The following is a 20,647-nucleotide window of genomic DNA, read 5'->3' on the forward strand; positions in this document are numbered from 1 at the left end:
ATCCTCGGGAGCGGATACTTGTTCTTTATTGTCACCTTATTCAATTATTTGTAGTCAATCTACAACCGCAAAGAGCCATCCTCTTTCCTTACAAATAACACTAGTGCTCCCCACGGCGACGTACTAGGCCTAATAAAGCCCTTCTCTCTCAAGTCCTTTAACTGCTCCTTCAGCTCCCTCAACTTAGCAGGTGTCATTCTCTAAGGAGGAATAGATATCGGTTAAGTATCTGGCAGCATATCAATAACAAAATCAATCTCTCGCTCTGGCGAAAGGCCTGAAAACTCGTCTGGGAATACATCTGGAAACTCTGCTTCTGCATCTCGAACTTGGATAATGTGATAAATACAACCATTTACGATCATTTTCTTTGATTTGAGATAGAAAATAAACATACCTCTCGGCAAAGCTGTATTACCTTTCCATTCCAGCACTGGCTCACCTAGAAATGGCCTTATCTGGCTAGAACACCTTTAAACTGGGAATTGGAAGCCCTAGAACTCTGGCCTGGCTCAAAATAAGTGGGTCTATCAAACCTCGATCCTGGGAACTGTGAAGGCGCACTAGCCGTTGAATAGGTTGAACGCCTTGAGAACTGTTGTCTATGACTACCCTGGTACTCACCAAAATACCCAAAAGATCTAGCTCTCTTACTCTGAACCCTATCATGCTCCCTATCAGCTCGCTGCTGCTACTTTCTCTCCTCTAAACCCTGATCATATGCCTGAATACGAGAGATATCCATACCTTCCTGAAGTGAGGCCGTCATGCAATCATTAATCAAATGCGGCCCAAGTCCAATCACAAACTAGTGTACCCGATCCTTCATCTCAGCTACAATAGTGGAAGCATACCTAGCTAATGAATTGAAGAGAAGATTGTACTCCCGAACACTCATATTCTTTTGGTGTAAATTTACGAACCTATTGACTCGAGTCTGTCGGGCCTCTGCTGGCAAATAGTGTCGAAGAAAAGCCTCCGTGAACGCCTGACATACTGCTGGAGGTGTATTAGCCCCTCTAGATAGCTCCCAGGTCTCATACCACTAGACAGCAACATCTCGCAAATGGTAGGAAGCCAACTCTACTGACTCAGTGTCTGAAGCATGCATTACCCTCAATGTTCTCAGCATCCGATCTATAAAATTTTGCGGTCCTCATCTGGTTTCGATCCAAAGAATACTGGAGGATCCAAATTAATGAAGTCTCGAACCCTGGCACTAACAGCCCTGTCAACATAACCAGTACCTTGATGCTGGGCCTGAGCGGCCACTAACTGAGTCAATAACCGAATAACATCTCGCATCTCCTGGCCTGATGCATCATGTGGAGGAACTAGGGGTACTGTAGCTGCAGCCCCTAAGGGGTCCACTGGTACGGAAGGGCTCTGAGAAAACCAAGATGGGGCCTCACTCTTGGGATTTACCCTGGGCTGCATCTACTGGCGGCACTCGACTGGTACCCTCATCTGTCGCAGCCTTGCCTCTCTGGCTAGCTGAAACTCTCCTCGTCACACGCATAGCTGAAATCACAGTACCTTATTAGAAAAGAAATCATGTTGGTATGGCTTAAACGCACGATCTAAGATAAGAAAGGACAATCTTCCTAAATACCCTACAGCCTCCTGTTTATAAGTGTGGTGCACAACATACCATAAATAAGACTCTGCTAGAAACGACATCTAGACAATCCTAGGACGCAACTGCTCTGATACCAAGTTTATCACGACCCAAACCAGAGGGCCATGATTAGCATGCGAGCCCTACCTGCCGAGCACCACTAATTATGCTTTCATATCATAATCATAAATAAGAGTGGACCTCGACGGTCATCAAATGGAAATCTGTTAAATCATAAGAGAAATATGCTGAAAAGGGATGAGGCCGAAAAGACATACTATAAAACCATGTTGGACTAAACTGTACTAGTTGACAAGGCCATCATTAAATACTATGCATCAAAAATATAGGCCCAGGGGGGCTATACAACGTCTAACTATACCATGACTGCCTGCAAGCCTCTACTGGAGTATATGACATAATAAGGTCGGGACAGGGCCCCGCCATACCCATATGAGCACAAGAGTATAATGTACCAAAACATAACAGCAACTCCGAAACAAGAGGAGTGCTCCAATATCAGCTGAACAACAACCTACAGTGGCGGATCGTCAATCTGTCTACCTAAACCTGCGGGCATGAAATGCAGCGCCCCCAGAAAAGGGACGTCAGTACAAACAAAGTACTGAGTATGTAAGGCATGAGAGTAACATAAAAGAGATATAAAAGTACATGAGATGAAATGAATGCTACCTGTATATCTGAATTGCCTCTGAGGGCCAATAATATGCATAAATACTGTGCATGCATGCATAGGGGTCATACATATATATGCGTATATACTATCTTTATGAATGCCATAAGAACCGACGTGTTGATTTCTTGTACTTCGATTCGAAAATCCTTCTATTGGTTCTTGCTAGTAAGGCTAATTTTCTTGTGATTTCGTCCCTTGGTTTAGGAGTTGTGAGATTGAATAGAGAATGGGAATGAAGGGTTTATATAGAGATCCTTTATCTTTGTGATAGAAAAATATTATTTTCACAACTTATTTATTGGGACAAAATCTCAAAAACAAAAGCCTAAATGTTATGCTTTCTTGTCTTGTCAGATTTGCATTGTTTTATTGCAAGAAACCTTAACACTATTGGCAAGTTATGACAGGAAAGATTTTTTATAAAGTCAGTTTTACTGTCGAAGGGAATTAAGTGATCATGAGTAGGAACCTAAAAAACAATATTTGATTTAAATTACATGGGGACACTCCTACCTAATCAGCTATAATTAACCAATGTTTTACCAAATCAGTTTCATTTATTTATTTTCGAGTTTAAATTTTGTTTATTGACCATGTATTATTTATATCAATTGTACGTAATAACAAACGAGTTTAAATTATATACATCGTCATTGTAAGAAATTCTTACACCAATAGATCACGATTACATGGTATAAGTTCGTATAGGGTAAAAATGATATTACATGCGGAACCCAAAAAGGCAACCCCGAGCGCATAAGGGTAAAACTGAAATTTTATTTGAAAATAGGTTTACCGATATCTTATATAGGCTATCTCCAGAAAATCACCCAATTCCATCCATGAATCGATCCCCAAATCGAGATTTGTCATTCTCTTATCCTTGGGGCTCGAAACTCCAACTTCTACTACCCAAACACAGATAAAAACGATAACCAATGGAAACATTAAAGTAAGGTTAGATACTTACCCCCTCATTGAGACGAGAAGAAGTGCCTCAAAAATCACCTCAAACGGAGCTCTAAACACTAAATGGACGAAGTCTGAATTTTAAGTACTTAAGGATTTCCGCTTCCGCAACCCAATACTCCGCACCTGCGGACTGCCACTGTTGCACCTTATTTTTACCAAGGCTAAACAAAGCACAACTTATGGAGCTCTAAAATAATTAATTATGTACAGAGTCGCCACCTAGCATTTAAGGTGTACTAGAGTACCTATAAATTATTAATATATGCAGCTTAACCTGGTCTACGAAAATAAGTGAGATTCTAGGTAAGTGTTCAAATTATTCCGAAGGAAAGGTGTCAGGCATCCTTCAGAATCCACAAATGTGGTTCCCGGCTGGACCAATTTAACTATACGAGGGATGTGTAAAAAGGCTTGATTATTAGTTACAAAAATATTAATAGAATTTAGACTAAAGAATAACTAATATGAATATTCATGTACTGAAAGGTGTAAGTATTTACATATGTATAAAATACATATTACATGATTATTTACAAGTGAACAAAGTGCACAATTACAGTCACTAACAATTTTAGCTTTACATGAATATATCTTAAAGGTATTTACTTAATAATGAATGAATATGACCGAACATAATGATTTTTGTTTTCAGAAGCTATAACGAGTTTAAGGGATGTTCACAAATATTCAAGAAATTATTTCAAAAAGGTGATTTAAGTTAACCAAAAAAATGTCGAGAATATTAACAGATATAGCACAACATTGTGAATGATGTGATATAAATAAAGAATAGAAGAAAAGTTTAGCTTTGAAATGAAGTAATTATTGCCTAATATTAATTTGTCTAAAATACATAAAATTTTAAATCACATAAGCAGATCATAAATAAATACTACCAACCTGCACCCTAAAAAGTAAAGTTTCATTATATTTTATGCTTTGTATAATTTTAAGGATGTAAAAAAAAAATATAAACAAAGAATTTGAGAAGCTATTTGAACTTCTTTTAGGTGTCATCTTCGAGAAGTAACTCTAGATACCTGCATGAGACTTAGGAAAAATGTTAGTAAGAGAATAAATAACTATCGGATGAGTTAAAGAAATAATGAATAAACTTAAAATAAAAACCCGTCTTTGTACATGGAACGTCTTGGAAATCGACGAAAATTTCTTCATCAGCCAAAACGTATAGAATGTATTCAATATCCATAAACCAGCAAAAAAAATAAAAAAAATCAGTTCCTTCCCTTAATATCCCTTTTCAAAAAAAAAATGCATATGTGCAAAGTATTCAACAAATGAAAAATATGTCAAAAATAAAAACAATAAGTAAACAAAAATGCCAAGTATGCAGTAAAAGAGATATGAAAATGTAGAGCAAAAACAGTAGAACTCCACATTCAAAAGATTTGTGTGTAGTGTGTTTAAGTGTAGAGAAAGAGATGAGAGATTGGCAGATTTTTTGTTTAGAAAGAGAAATGAGAGATTCATGGGTTGAAAGAGGAATGGGGATCGGCTAAGTGGGGAGAAAAATGAGGGAGTGGTGAGATAAAAAAGGAAAGAAAAAGAAAAGAGAAGTTGAAAAGAAAGAAGAGAAGAGTGTATTGAAATAAATGAGACTAAAATGATAAGAGGGGTGAATTGTCAAACCAAATCTGCATAAAATATCAAAGAAGATCGTGAGATTGAAAGAAAAAAAAAAATCAAAGAGAGACAAAGTCAAAAAACAAAAAAAGGAAGAAAAGAGTGGGGGTCATGGAGAAAAGAGAAAAGATGAAGGGAGAGAAATTGTTTGGGTTTAAAAAAAAAAATCTGAAGTTGAGATGTGTAGTATGTGTCATTGTAGGTGTCTGTGGTGGGGAAAATAATGAGGAGAGAGAGAAGAGATTTGGTAGTAGAAAAAAAAGTAAAGATTGTATCGTTGAAATTGGAAAAGAAGGAGCAAATTTAGGGGAAAAGGAGGAAAAAGTCAAAAAGTTAAAAATACGTGAACCCCGCAGAAAAGAAAAATGATGCCAAACTATTTGAATTTCAATACGTGTGTGTACGGAGAGAGAAGCAAAGAAAAATTATTTAGTTAAAAGTAGTTTAAAAAGGGAGCCAAAAATTAGGAACATGTTTCCCCATTTTGGGGAAGTAATGTGATTTAATCGTGATAATTTGCACAAGATGAATTAAATATCGCTGGATCAGTTTTATTTGTGATAAACTCTTCCGATTTTTATGTATTGATCGACAGTATTAGAATATAACTAATATACATATAAAAAAAATGTAAGTATTGTTGTATTGATATGTAATGATGTAAATAAAATGTGATTGATATTTGAAAAATGTACTGTGCTGTAAAGAACAAAAGTTATTTACTGAAATAAAATTGTAGTGTTATGCCGTGTGTATACAGATGACAGTGAAAAGTAATGATTATTGAAATTATTTCACATGACAATAAATTGATAAAAATTCTAATATTTGCAGAAATAAGGATAATTATCAATAAATTGTATTAAATTTAGAAAAATATATATAAAAAAATTGTATTTTGTGTTATTTAACTATCAGGGATCCCTGAGACATTAATTTCAAGCAGGATGAGCCAAAAGTGGGTGTCAACAGCCACGTGACATTTCTGTCTGCAGGTGCGGCTTTTTTTTCCGTACCTGCGACCACACAAGACACAGAAACTTCTCCGACACTAAATTGGGCATAACTCTCTCATACGACGTCGAAATTCGACGATTCTTTTTGCTATGGCTTCGTAATTGCGATAAGGATCTAATGGTTCAATCGCAACACAAATCAACGGTCATTTTCTCAATGTGGTACCCCTTTATGTCTAAAGAAATGATGCCAAAAATTCCAACACGAGCGCAACGCTACCCAAATCCATCTGAAGCTCATCGGAATCTCACCAAAACTTGCGGACAACTCCAAAATCATATACGAACTTGTTGGAACTTTCAAAACATCGACATTGGATCTTCTTCACCTGATATTTACCGTGGTCAACTCCAAATCATCTCAGAAGCCAACCAACTACTTAAATCACACCCGAACCTCTTGGGGACCGAACCAATGAAACTTCGGAGAAAGCTCATTTACCCCCAGTGTTGTCTTTGGTCAAACTTCTTTATTTCTTAACTTAAGAATTTCCAAAATACCCTTTTCCTTACCAAAACCCATCTGAAAACCTCGGGAATCACGTCACCCATCTCCACAAGTCATAACTATCAATACTAAGCTAACGGAATCAACCAATTTCCAATCCGAATCTTATTTCTTTCCGTGACCATCTTTTCCCCATAAATAGGCATGCTAAACACTAAAACAAACTTAATTGTCAAAACCCAACCAAAGGAACTCTAAAATTAGCTCCGTCAATTTCTATAGGTCATAAATAATATTACAAATCTAGCAAAGCCTTCAGATCGCTAATCAGAGCAGGGTGTCCCAAAACGAACAATTAATTCAAATAATTAAATGCCGGGATTTCCAAAATGAAAACTTCTCCCAAAGTAAACCAAATGATATCCGTTTGACTTCAAATTTTGCAAGCAAGTGAAACTAATTATTATAGAGCTTCTGGAATAGACAATACGCAAAATAAAGCATCTGTTCTCAAAACAAACGACCGGGTCGTTACAATCGGGGTTCCAAAATGAATATCTCATGCGGGCTGGGAACAAAAAATACTTTACCAAATAGGTTATAGCATCACCTTGTTGTGATATAAGCAGAAAACCCACCAGTACAAAGCGAGTTATAAAGGAACTTGCCATAATAAAATTTTCGGAGTATACTTGAAATCACGTGAAATGAAAGTTGTCTTGCAAGAGACTTACAATCTCTTAAAATCAATGCAAATTTAACGAAATAAGATAAAATAAAATATTTATATAGGCTATTATATTATCATTTAGTCGTGAGCTATGTTGCTCGGACTCTTAAAAACATTGATAGGTGCTTGTCGGACACTCCAAAAGTAGTGCATTTTTGAAGAATCCGACACGGATGAGGCAACGAAAGTGAAGAATCCGCGCAACTTGGGTTATGAGAATGGTTTTTGTTATTTTAGTTCATTTGTTAACACACATCACTTGTCGTGCGATGTGATAACTTGCCAAGTCAATGCTTGTTGATGACTACAAAAAACTGGAACGATTGCTGCGGTTTTTCATTGGTATAACGGCAGTTTATAACCGCCATAATGAGCTGAATGGCGGTTTTCTAGCACCACCATTAATATTATTACCACGGTTTCAAAAAACCCGCCATAAAATGCTGCCCAAAACTATCATAAAATGCACGTGATATAATGGAACTTATAATTTGTATATTAGGGTGGTTTTAACTGCCGTTAGTTTTAGAGGACGAGTGCGGCAGTTTCAAACGACCATAAAACGCTGCTAAAACCACCATAAAATGCACGTTTTTGCTTTGGAAATTGAGATAAAAGTAATATGTTACAACCCGTTAAATTATATTATAGTAATATCATAAAATTTCTTTATTTTGTCGATGGTAAATAACTTAAATCTTTTCATTTTTATTTTCTCACTATTTTTTTTGTTTCGCACGTAGTGTTCGGTAATATGTTACAACCCGTTAAATTATATTATAGTAATATCATAAAATTTCTTTATTTTGTCGATGGTAAATAACTTAAATCTTTTCATTTTTATTTTCTCACTATTTTTTTTGTTTCGCACGTAGTGTTCGGTACTCGTTTTATTGTCCCGACTAATCAGAATTGTGTCATGTACATAAGGCAAATTTAAGGAAGAAGCGCTCCCTATCAAAATCTCGCACTCGATGAGTGAAATATACAATTTTGTGTACCAAAGACTTAAATACATAAAAAGACGTCAACTAAACATGATTTTTGCTCTATGAAAAGTTTAAAACAGAAAAGTTGGCAAAGATTATGCTGTCAAGACATAATCATTTAATGTTGCTGGCAGCCAGTGTAAGAAAATGACCAAAATTAATTAAATAAACTTAACATAAGATAAAAACAATTTAATAGTGTAACACATAAGCATCATACTGAACAGTGGCATCCTTAGTTTTCAGATCCAATGAGTGAGTCCTTGCTTGAACATAACCTCTAGCAAATCGGAAAAGCCCACTGCCACCGATCACCGGCATCTCCCGGACCGTCTCGAATGCAGGATTCCGGCCAAGCACCGCCAACGAGCTACCGTTATATTTCCCTTCAATAAATTCAAAATTCATGACCATTAATAAACTTAGTTCACTTAGTGAAGATGAACCATAAAAACCTTGTGCCCTTCCAATAATCTTGGAACTCAATTTTGGTCCTAGGGTTAGGGCATTGTCAATCATGTTCATTCTGCCAAAACCTGTGATTGTGGTGTTTTTTGGTGGTGGTACGATCACAACTGATGTTGGTTTTGTGCCACTACCGATGTCATGAAAATAGAATTTGAAATGGCTAAGTTTTTCTCTTTTTATACCCTTGGATTTTCTATTTATAGATTTTCCGAACGCGTATTCATCAACTTCTCCGGTGGCCGAAGAAATTACGAGAGAAAGGAGAATGAAGATAGTACTGAAGAAGGAGAGGAGTTTAGCCATGGAATTAGATTTGCTGGGTGATAAGTATAATGGAACATGCATGATGTGTCTTTCTAGGCTATGAACAATCTATTTATAGATGGTCAAGCCACAATGTTCAATTATACTAATATGGAAAAAGTAGTTTATGCCTTTGGTGTTATATCTAGTAAGTCTTATTAAGATAAAAAATAATTTTATGACTTTACAATATATTATAGTGTGTAACGTAAATAGGAGTTGTGCTTAAACAGTGACACGAGATCGTGAGTTATATTATGGGTTCGAATATGATTTCCTCATATGCGTAAATGAAACGGGTGAGCACTTCTTAGTTAGAAATGGTTGAACGGAGAGCTCGTTGCACCTTGTTTTTCTTTTATTGGCCTATTTTATTTCTATAAGCAAGCTCTCTACGGCCAGGGAAGGGGAACCAAGCTGAAGATAGCTAGCAACATAGAAGTAGCGATCATACGTGAAATTAACCTAACTATTACTTTCTTCTCATTTTTTCTTTTTTCCATTTTTTTTTTTTTGTTTTTTGGCTAAAAAACTTAATATAAAAATTTACTATACTATACTTTTCTTTTATATATAAGCATGAAAGATGGACGAACACAACTGCTCCAACTTGTACCATAAGCTTTACAAATTGTACACGCAATGAATGCTTGTACCATAAGTTATATAACTTGTACACTTTATCCAACTATTTTTTTATCCCACGTGGACATATGTCATAATACTTAATATTTATTCTCTTCTCATGTATAGATGTATGCACTTCAATTCTAATTCTCCGACACATTTATTTCCTCCGTGCGCGTTTACTTGTTCAGTTTTGACTTATCGCGTTCTTGCTGAATATTTATTCTCTTCTCATGTATAGACATATGCAGTTCAATTTTAATTCTTCTACACAAATATATTTCCTCCTTGCACTTTTACTTGTTCACTTTTGACTTTTCACGTTCTTTAAAAATTAATAAATCTCACATGGATATATGTCATAGTACTGAATATTTATTCTCTTCTCATGTATACAGTCCTTTCATTTCCTTCATTTGGCATGTATTCCCTCTGTCTTAATTTAAGTGTCTACGTTTGACTAGACATGGAGTTTAAGAAATAAAGATAGATTTTCAAATCTTGTGGTTCTAAATTAAAAATGTGTATAATATAATAAAATATTCTTTGAATCTTGTGATTATAAATTTGACATGTAGGATATTTGAATTGTTAACTTACTAAATATAAAAAGAGGCGGACATAACAAAATAAGACAATTTTTTTTTAACAATAAACGCCCAAGTGGACGAACACAGCAACACTAAGTTATACAAAAGCAATTGAAATTGTACTCTAAGCCAGGACTAACATGTGTGCATTTCAGAAGTTTAACATTAATACTACCTCTTGTGTGTTTACTTTTTAAGTTCCCACGTGTCCGCAGTGTCTCAATTGTCCTTTCATTTCCTTCATTTGGCATATACTCCCTCTATCTCAATTTAACTGTCTACGTTTGACTAGACACAGAATTTAAGAAATAAAGATAGACTATCTTGTGGTCCTAAATTAAAAATGTATATAATATAATAAAATATCCTTTGAATCTTGTGATTATAAACTTGACATGTAGGATATTTGAATTGTCAACTTACTAAATATAAAAAGATGCGGACATAACCAAAATAAGACAAATTTTAACAACAAATGAGAAATTAAGGGGAAAAATAAGACGAAAAGAAAAAAAAAATATAAAGACTTATTAAGGAGAATCGTTGTATCATTTACATATAAAGACTAACCAAATTGAGTAACCAAATTAATCATGTTGGGTCTCGTGCATCGGACGGGCATAGTTTGCTAGTCCAACCACTAGACACGGAAAGTATTAAAAAAAAAAAGAGACTAAAATAAGAGGAAAAAAATAGTATTTCAAATCTATTTGCTATCTTAATTAATCATTAAAATCACATCCATTCTATTCACCAACCCCACTCTTTATGATGGTTTCACTCCACTACTCATAAAATGTGAAAAATGTGTGTTAGACGCAAGGGCTTTTTCAACTACAACGATTTCATTCCCCACATCTTGTCTAGTATGATTATAGACACTTTAACAACTTTTTTTAAATCATCATAAAAAGAAGTCGTGCAACACAAAATAAAAATAAAAAATCGAATTGAGGAGCTCTTTCGTCAACCTTACTCCCTCCATCTTAAATTATTTATCATTTTAGAAATTCAAGACACAATTAATTATTTTTCCCATTATTCTTTTAGAAGAATTTTGTTACTATTGAGAGATGACACATAAATAGAGTAAACATTTAGTAGAGAGAGATTATAACTTAAATATAAATACGAGCAAAGTTAATCAAATAGTTCCTCATAATTAATATTTTTTAAAGGGTGTATAAAATAGAAAAACATAAATATTTTGAGACGGAGGGAATATTAACCAATATTGCACCCACTTACTTTTTAGTCTTTGGGGGTGATCATTCAATATAGATTTGAGTCAGAAGCAATAGGGTTATAGGGTGCTCGAGGAAGATACCTATAGGTCCACCCGTTTCAACTTGTCTAAAGTCTTCGAGAATAGATATATTTCCTTCTAGAACTTTTAAGAAAGCTATAAGTGAACATAAAAGGAGACACGTCATTTTTTTAATTTTCTTTTTCTCTGTAATCCGGAAAGATTAAGAAGAGAGTCATCAAAGAAATCAATAGTTTTGCTCGAGTCTTCTTGTCTGCCATGGAAGATGCTTTCGGTGCAATTTTCTCGAATTAGACGAGTGTCAAAAGTGGGATATACAAAATACTGTACGAATCAGGTTCATGAAAGACCCTTGCAGTAAAAAGAAGCATTTATCATTTGAAAGTAATTAAAGACTTTTCACCTATTTTACGAATTACCACAGAACTAATGTAAGAGTCATAGGGTAAAGATTTACGGGTGATTTGCACAAAAGGGTTACTTTTGTATTGGTACTTAGATTTGAACTTTTAAAAGGCCTAGTTCAGAGAGCTAATGAAGAAATTGCACGATTTGTCCTTCAAATGGCATGGCCTTTTATTGTTAGTCTTTAATTTGTGTCCTTTTTAATCGAATTTATGTCCGGTAGGACATGACATGTAGTCTGTAGATATTATAATGGGTCATTTGCAGTTTTTCCCCTATATTGTGCTGGTCTTTAATTTTGCCTTTCAAATGGGCTGGTCTTTAATTTTTGTCTTTCAAAATAGAACTTATACCTAGAGTAACATAAGTTATGCATCATAATATCAACAAGTTATGTTGCATTCTTAAAAAACTTATGCGCCGCTAGGCATAAGTTCGATTTTGAAGAGCAAACCGTGCAAGTACTTCTATTATAATGTAAAGATATAAGCTTATGTTCCGGAAAAAATTGTTTGTCTTGAGAGGCAAAAATTAAAGGCCAGCATGAAGACAAAAATGCAAATGACCGTAAGCTAAGCAACCCAGGCCCAACTGAAACAGGAGTCCAAAATTTTCTATTTTTCAGTTGGGTTACCCTTTATAAAACAATTTTTTGTGCGTAGTGCCCTTCAAATGCACCGGTCTTTCATTTTTGTCCCTCAAATTGCTGATCTTTAATTTTTGTCATTTGCCTAAAATTCTTAGGTTCTGGATTTGAACTCTCATTTTTGATAAAAAAAAATCGCAAGGTAGAACTTGAATTTGCAAGGCTAAGGTAGAATTTGCTTCAAAACTCTTTGCAGTTAAATTTCTGTCTTGCGAATCCAAACTCTGCCTTGTGAAATTTCTTTTAATTTTTTATTGAATGGGAGTTCGAATTCGAAACCAAGAGGTTCTAGAGAGGGTCAAAAATTAAAAACCACCAATTTAATGGACATAAATTAAAGACCACCCCAAAAAAGGGCATTCCTGTGAATTGCCCTTTATAAAATGGATCATGAGCCATTAATCTCTTATCTCTGCAGGGTCCCCACTTATTGATGGATTAAAGGATTTCGGGCTATACAGTTTTCGCTTTTTAACATTTTTTTGCACAGATTGTCTTTCAATGGCGCTGGTCTTTAATTTTTGTCCCTCAAATTATTGGACTTTAATTTTTGTCCTTCGCTTAAAAAAATGACCGAAAATATTCTGAGGTTTTGATTGAAATAAAAACAAAATCGCAAGACAAGGCTTCGCGGAAAGTCTGCCTTAAAGGCAAAAGTTTGCCTTGCGAAATTTTGTAAGGAAGATTTTTTATTTTTTTTACTCTGCTGGAATTCTATAAAAGTTAGGCCGTTTGCCCGAATAAGCCTAATTTTGCTATGAAACTCTATCTTGCAATATTATTTTTTTTTACTGAACCGGGTTTCAAACTCAGAATCTACGGTATATTTTAGGTGAGGAACAAAAATTAAAGACCAACAATTTGAGAGGAAAAAATTAAAGACTAGCAATTTAAGGGACAAAAATTAAAGACCACCCCGAAGAAAGACAGTTGTGCAAATTACCCTTATTTTAATTGAGGCATTTGCACCTTTGGACAAAAGTCTTATTTTGAAGCCACTATTTAAATTCTTTCATACCTTAGTCAAGTGGACTAAATGTGTTTGCAAAAAAAGAAACTTTTTTGCGCGGATTGTCCTTCTTTTGGGGTGGTCTTTAATTTTTGTCCCTTAAATTAGTGGTCTTTAATATTTTTCCTTCACTTAACACTCAGAGGTCCTGAGTTCGAATCCATGCTCACTCAAACAAAAAAAATCGCAAGACATAAGTTGGGATTCGCAGGGCAGAAGTTGGATTTCGCAATCCAACTTATGCCTTAAGGCAAACTTTTACGCCAAAATTAGGCCTTAAGGCAGAAGTTTGCAAAATTCTAGCAAAATAATTATTTTTTTTCCTTTTTTGCCTTAAGGCAGAGTTTGAAATCCAACTTATGCCCTGCGAATCCCAACTTATGCCTTGCAAAAAAAAAAAAAAAAATTGACTGAGCGAGAGTTCGAACCCGGAACCAAGGGGCTTTTAGCGAAGAGCAAAAATTAAAGACCACTGATTTGAGGGGAAAAATTAAAGACCACTCCTAGCGAAGGACACTCCTGCAAATTGCCCAAAAGAAAAGAGAAGATAAACCAAGCAACTACTTTTAAAGGCGTAATTTAGCCCATGAATTTATGCTTTACCGACTTATTTCCTATCATGGTTCAAACCGTAGTCGATGAGGTTTCCTCTTTTTTTATTATTATTATTATTATGCCTGCGATATTATTGTCCATGGTTTATTCAATCACTTCTTGGGAATGTTTAAATAAAAGATTACTATGTATTTTTTTTTAATGTACTTGTATCCATCATTTTTTCCTTCATTGATTTGGTGCTTTAAAGAGTAACCTCAAAAAGGGCCACATTATGCAAAAATCCAAGGAATTTTGATCAACCACTCTCATTCCCCTTTTTCTCAAGCTAATGTTAATATTAAACTAGTTATTTAAAGAACATAAAATTATACTTAGAGAAAGAGCTTAATCTACATTAACACGCATCATAATTAGCTTTTTCATAAGTATTAACTTTAGCAATATTATAATAGTGCATACTTTATAAGTTAGGCAGCTCTCCCGCAAGAAGCACCTCACCTGTATCTATATTCTATGTATAGGTGAGAACATTCAGAAGATTATAGACACAAAGGTGTCTATCTGTTAAAAGTATTATTATTAGGCTAGAAATTAAAGTCAAACTCTCATAGAGAAAGGTATAAAGCAAATGGTAGTTCATGTTAGTGCAAAATTCCTAGAGAATTGTTGATGCTTCCATTATAATAGTTGTTTACAACTTTTGGTGCAATATTTTCCAGAAAATTAATGCTGAGGTTTAGTAGAAAGTTCTCTAATTATTAAAAATAATTAAAGTGGTCAATATGCTTGGTACTAAATGCTAATGCATTGTAAAGTTCACACCCATAACAAGAAAATGTTCTTCAAAGGAGCCACTTTTTGGATAGCCCTCTTCTTCTTTTTTCAGTTTGGTAAGAAAGTTACTATTAAAAACATGCAAATTTTCGACGAAAACTTTCTAGGTGGTCCATTAAAAAGTGGCTCGCCAGAAGTTTTACCGATAAAACAACAACAACAACAATAACAACATCCCCAGTGTAATCCCACAAGTGGGGTTTAGAGAGAGTAGAGTGTACGCATACCTTACTCCTATCTTAGAATTTAGAGAGGTTGTCTTCGATAGACCCTCGGCTCAAGGGAAAACATTTCAAAGCAGGTCAGAAAAAGGAAGGCGAAAGTGAAGAGACCATGGCAAAGTACTATCGAAAGCATGACAAAGCATTCTAAAAATAGAAATAATACGTAACTACAACAGGATAATACGATAATCGAGGTACGAGGAACAACAGATAATAACAAGAAGTTTTACCGATAAAACGTCTGTCAGAAATTCTACACTTTCGACAAATTTCCCCTGGATATATATTTGCTATCCTATTCAAGCTAAGCCAAATTATGAGTTTCTATGTACTAGCCGCAATTAATTTAATTAGGTTGTGTATTTTATAAATACAACCCAGCAAGTTCTTTTAAATGGCGAACTAGTCGAATTGGCTCTCTTTTTTTTGTCTGACTTTGAATCAGCTACGCTTATCTTAAACTATATAAAAATTAATTAAGTAATATATGTCATTGAAATAAAAATAAATGAGAATTAGTTGGCAAGCAATCTAACTCATAATTTATTGGAGTCAAAATGGAGGATAAATCTTGCTTAACATGATAAGAGTTTTTTTTTTAAGTCAAAACAAAAGAATCTTATTTTCTTTTGAGATTCATGATAACATGATACATAAGATATTAGAATTCTATGATTACATAATATGGAAGTGGATATATATAAAATTATACTCTAATTATAAAATCAACTCTATTATGTCAATCATTTACTAACCGTTCGTTCCAAGTGTTTATCCAAATTCGATTTTATGTTTTTTTTTTTTAAATTAAGCGACTAGCGCCAATTTTGGCTCTTAATTAAGGCTTCATTTTTTATGAATAAATAACAAAAACGATGAACATAAGGTTTGAAGTTGGAAGGTTAATCTATATATAATATAAAGCTAGGCATAGATAAGGTGATGTGGCACCTCTCTATGACCTCCATTAGTATTTAGCTTTTTTCTCTTTTTTTTTTTTTTACTTTTTCTCTCATTTCTTTCAATTATTTTATTTTGCAAAATCAATATCCATAACTCATACCTCTTCAACTACATAAATTGTGCTCTTAATGAGTATTAGTAACATCCATAACACTCAAGCCTTTCATATTCATAACCCCCAATTATTTAATATATAAGTTTATGACACCTTAAATTGTTAGATTATGTAAATATTTAGTCAAAAATATTTTGTAATCTTCTATTTTAGGATAGCATACATTAGAATCAATTAGTCAAATTAGTTCCTAATTTGTAGCCTACAATTATGTTGTAAAGAATGTATATTAACCTATGGAATGAATGAGAATGATCACGACAAATATTTTCTTACATGGTATCAGACATGGTCTCTACAAACCCTAGCAGCCGCCCACCTCTAGCAGCCGCCCCTCTTCTTCGTCCCTTCCTCCTTCTCCTCTCCATGGCTGACACGTCCAAGTTGCATCCTGCAACTACAGTCACCAATATCAAATCGTGTATTCCTATTGTTCTTGACTATGAACGAAGTCAATACAATAACTGGGCTACCCTCTTCAAGCTCCATTGCCGAGCCAACTTGGTAATTGATCACATATTACCTCCTGCCTCCCCCACCGTGTCACCCCCAACAACCGCAGCCGAGAAAATTGCTGCAAAGGCTCTATGGGAACGGCTAGATGACATCGTCCGACAATGGATATATGGTACGATATCGAATGATCTTCTCAACACGATCATTCATCAAGAGGACACCGCAGCCGAAGCTTGGAATCGCCTTGTTCATCTCTTCCAGGACAACAAATCGGCTAGGGCTCTTGCTCTTGATGCAAAATTCACGAACACCAAATTGGTGGATTTCCCGAACGTGAAAGCATACTGCACCCGGTTCAAGGTTCTTGCGGACAACCTCGCCAACGTCGGCCACAAAGTTTCCGACGAACGACTTGTGCTCCGTCTTCTGCGTGGGTTATCGGAAGAATATAAGACCGTACTCCTCTCCCATCCTTTGACGTTGTACGGTCGATGCTCGAACTTGAGGAAGACAGCAATGGCGAGGACGCCATTCACGAATCCGGTTCGAATGCTGCTCTCGTTTCCCACAATATTAATTCTCATAATTTCTCTGTTAATGGGCAGCCCGACAATTCTGAAAATACCTCCAATAATCGAGGAAATTCTCACAATCGTGGAAAGAAGAACAACCGCGGTCGTGGCGGCGGAAACCGCAACAACAACCGTGGTGGCGCTGGGAATGGCCAGAGCAGCGGCGGGGGCAGCCGGAACAACCACCAGACCAGCCTGCTCGCCGCGTCGCAGCACCAAGGCGCTACTGCCCAGCCTTGGTTTTTCCCCCCTTGGGCTGCTTGGGGGCCACAGTCGTGGGCCACCCCACCGTGTCCCTACCCCACCACAGGGTGGCAGCAGCCACGCCCAGCCCAGTCACAGTAGGGCATTCTCGGTGCTCGCCCTCCCAGTCGTTCTATTCAGTAGCCCCGTCATCACATGGTGGGTATGTGCCCACGGATATTGATCAGGCTATGCATACAATGTCCTTGAATCCGCCCGATGAAAACAATTGGTACATGGACACCGGAGCCACATCTCACATGACCAACTCCCAAGGTCCTCTCTCATCTTACTATCAATTGAGCAAAAACAATGGCATTGTTGTTGGTAATGGTAACATGATTCCGATTCGTGGCTATGGTCATACTTCCCTTCAAGTCAATCCCTCCCTAAACCTGAAAAATGTTTTACATGCACCTAAACTCATCAAAAACCTTATTTCCGTTCGTAAATTTACTATCGATAATATGGTTTCTGTTGAATTTGATCCTTTTGGTTTTTCTGTGAAGGATTTACGGACGAGGAGCAAACTCATGAGATGTGAGAGTTCGGGTGATCTTTATCCATTCTTCAAAAATTATCGAGCCATTTCGTCTTTCGCACCATCTGCTTTTACCGTCATCTCTCCTCATATTTAGCACTCCCGTTTAGGTCATTTGGGGGATGTAATTCTTAGTTCTTTACGTAGTAGCAATTTGATTGAATGTAATAAGGCTCGAAACAATGTTTGTCATTCTTGTCCTTTGGGGAAATTAATTAAAATGCCTTTTTCTGACTCTCTTTCAACTACTACTATGCCCTTTGACATTGTTCACAGTGATTTATGGACTTCACCTGTTCTTAGCTCTTCCGGTCACAGATATTATGTTTTATTTCTTGACAATTATACTAATTTTATTTGGAATTTTCCCATCAAAACAAAGTCCCAAGTTTATGATTGTTTCTTGTCTTTCCGGATTTCCATTCGCACTCAATTTGAAAAAGAAATCAAAGCTTTTCAATGTGACAACGGGCGTGAATTTGATAATGGTCCTTTTCATAAATTTTGTGAACAAAACGGGATGCTTTTTCGATTTTCTTGTCTGCAGACCTCACCCCAAAATGGTAAGGCGGAACGAAAAATTAACTCCATAAACAACATGGTTCGTACACTCCTTGCCCATGCATCTATGACCCCCTCCTCTTGGCATCACGCTTTGGCCATGGCAACGTACCTACACAATATTCTCCCTTCTAAAATCTTAGCATATAAGACACCCACTCAGATTCTTTATCAAAAGAATCCACCCTACTCTCATCTCTGAGTCTTTGGTTGTCTATGCTTTCCTCTCTTCCCTTCCACACAAATTCATAAGCTACAATCTAGGTCCACTCCATGTGTTTTCCTAGGGTATCCTTCCAATCATCGGGGGTACAAATGCTATGAATCCATTCTTGATGAATTCGGGTGAAAGATGGTCGTTTTGAAGTCAAACCAACAATCGAAGTTCTTAAGGGCTCTTAAATTCGCCTAAGTTTTGGTAGGTCTGTCTTCTGGGCGATTTTCATGAAAATGTGTTGTGAATTTGGAAAATCTTCCTTCATGAAAGTTGTATCCCTTTGAAATATGTTTCCAACGGTAGGTCGCCCAGCCCAAACGGAGCTATGTACAAGAGGTTATGCCCATTTTACCGAACACTGTGCAGAACCGACACCCGTCGCATTTTCAGGCGCATGGGGGCGCGTGCAAGATCCCCGCATCGCGGGCCGATCGTGCAAGTCTGAGTATTGAGCTGCAGAACATTGCGCGATGGTCCTGCATCGCGGACCAATCGCGAATCCGGTCAGATTCGGGTCCAAAATTCGGGTTTACGCGTTTTAAGTTATATTTAAGGTTTGGGGTTTATTTCCCCAGCACCCCATTCACGAAAAATTTCCCTAAATTCAATAAGAACAAGTCCCAAGCCTCAAGAACCATACAAGGTAAGTGTTACCATGATTCTAGGTTGAATTCAAATTCCTAATCCCTTTCTAACATGATTATTGTGACCAAAAAACTAGGGTTTGCAACACAATTCTTCCAAAGTGATTCAAGCTAGGGTTTGGGTGTTCTTCGTTAGAAAAGTGATTTGTTAAACATTGTTTAACAAATTAAGGTATGTCTCCTTTTCTTTTAAAACCATATTTTGGATGTATGTCTCTTTTGAACATACTCTTTCTATCGGTTTTTACGAACTCTTTGGTTGTGATTTGTATATCTCTTTTGAAAATCCTTTTTGACGATGAAGGTGATTTGTATGTCTCTCTTTTAAAAACCTTATTATGGATAATCGTCTTTTTCTCGAAAGTTCTTTATTGAATAAAAAGGGTGAACTTCTCATACAAAACCCTAATGTATGTCTCTTTAAAAATAAAATCCTTTTTGAATATAAGGGTAATTTGTATGTCTCTTTTAAAGAAAATCCTTCCTTGATTGTTTGTATAAGTTATAACTCTTGTTTGGTGGAATTTATTCTGGAATTAAAGATGATTTCTTTTAGACAAGGTCATGCGTGTGTAGGGTCAAGCCCACATCGAACCTTATACGAACTATACTACTTTGTGAAACTCGCTTTTCCCATTATTGGATGATTGAACTTAATTTTCTAAAGGTTGGACCTTAAACTTATTTTGTTGTTGAATGGGTTTCTTGAACTTGAAATTGAATAAGAGATTTGAATAAGATTCTAAATCGGTTATGACTTGAAATGCCTCCATTTTTGAGATGATGACTTGAGAAGTGAGATTCGGCTCTAAGCCATGATTGATGATTCGGTAATATGCCATGATTTGTATTTTGTTGGTGTTTGGGCCTGTATGGGCAAGCTGTGCTAATCCAGAGGACGATTAGCCGTTATGGATCTTAACGTATCGATACGAGTATTGTTGTGTCAGTCCAGAGGACGATTGACCTCCGTTGTTTCCTAGCGCGGAGTATCTATTGCTGTGCTAGTCCAGAGGACGATTAGCCTCTGTATCTTCCGAGACCGGAGTATCTATTGCTGTGCTATTCCAGAAGACGATTAGCCTCCGTATCTTCCGAGATCGGAGTATCTATTGCTGTACTAGTCCAGAGGACGATTAGCCTCCATAGCTTCCTAGCCCGGAGTATCTATTGTTGTGCTAGTCCAGAGGACGATTAGCCTCCGTGGTTTCCTAACCCGGAGTATCGATTGATTGATTAGTTTGCCTATGAGTGGCTTGTTTCGTATCTTGTTGCATGTGAGTGACTTGT

General features: G+C 36.2%; 1 protein-coding gene across 1 annotated transcript; it reads right to left on the reverse strand.

The window, feature by feature from the left end:
- Window positions 1-7,844: 7,844 nt before the first annotated feature.
- LOC132629284 (dirigent protein 19-like) lies at window positions 7,845-8,947 on the reverse strand. Its single transcript, XM_060344987.1, has one exon. It carries the CDS (start codon window positions 8,925-8,927, stop codon window positions 8,307-8,309), a length of 621 nt encoding a protein of 206 aa, XP_060200970.1. The 5' UTR covers window positions 8,928-8,947; the 3' UTR covers window positions 7,845-8,306.
- Window positions 8,948-20,647: the final 11,700 nt, after the last annotated feature.

Source organism: Lycium barbarum, chromosome 2 (genome assembly GCF_019175385.1).
Source record: "Lycium barbarum isolate Lr01 chromosome 2, ASM1917538v2, whole genome shotgun sequence".
NCBI classification, from domain to species: domain Eukaryota; kingdom Viridiplantae; phylum Streptophyta; class Magnoliopsida; order Solanales; family Solanaceae; genus Lycium; species Lycium barbarum.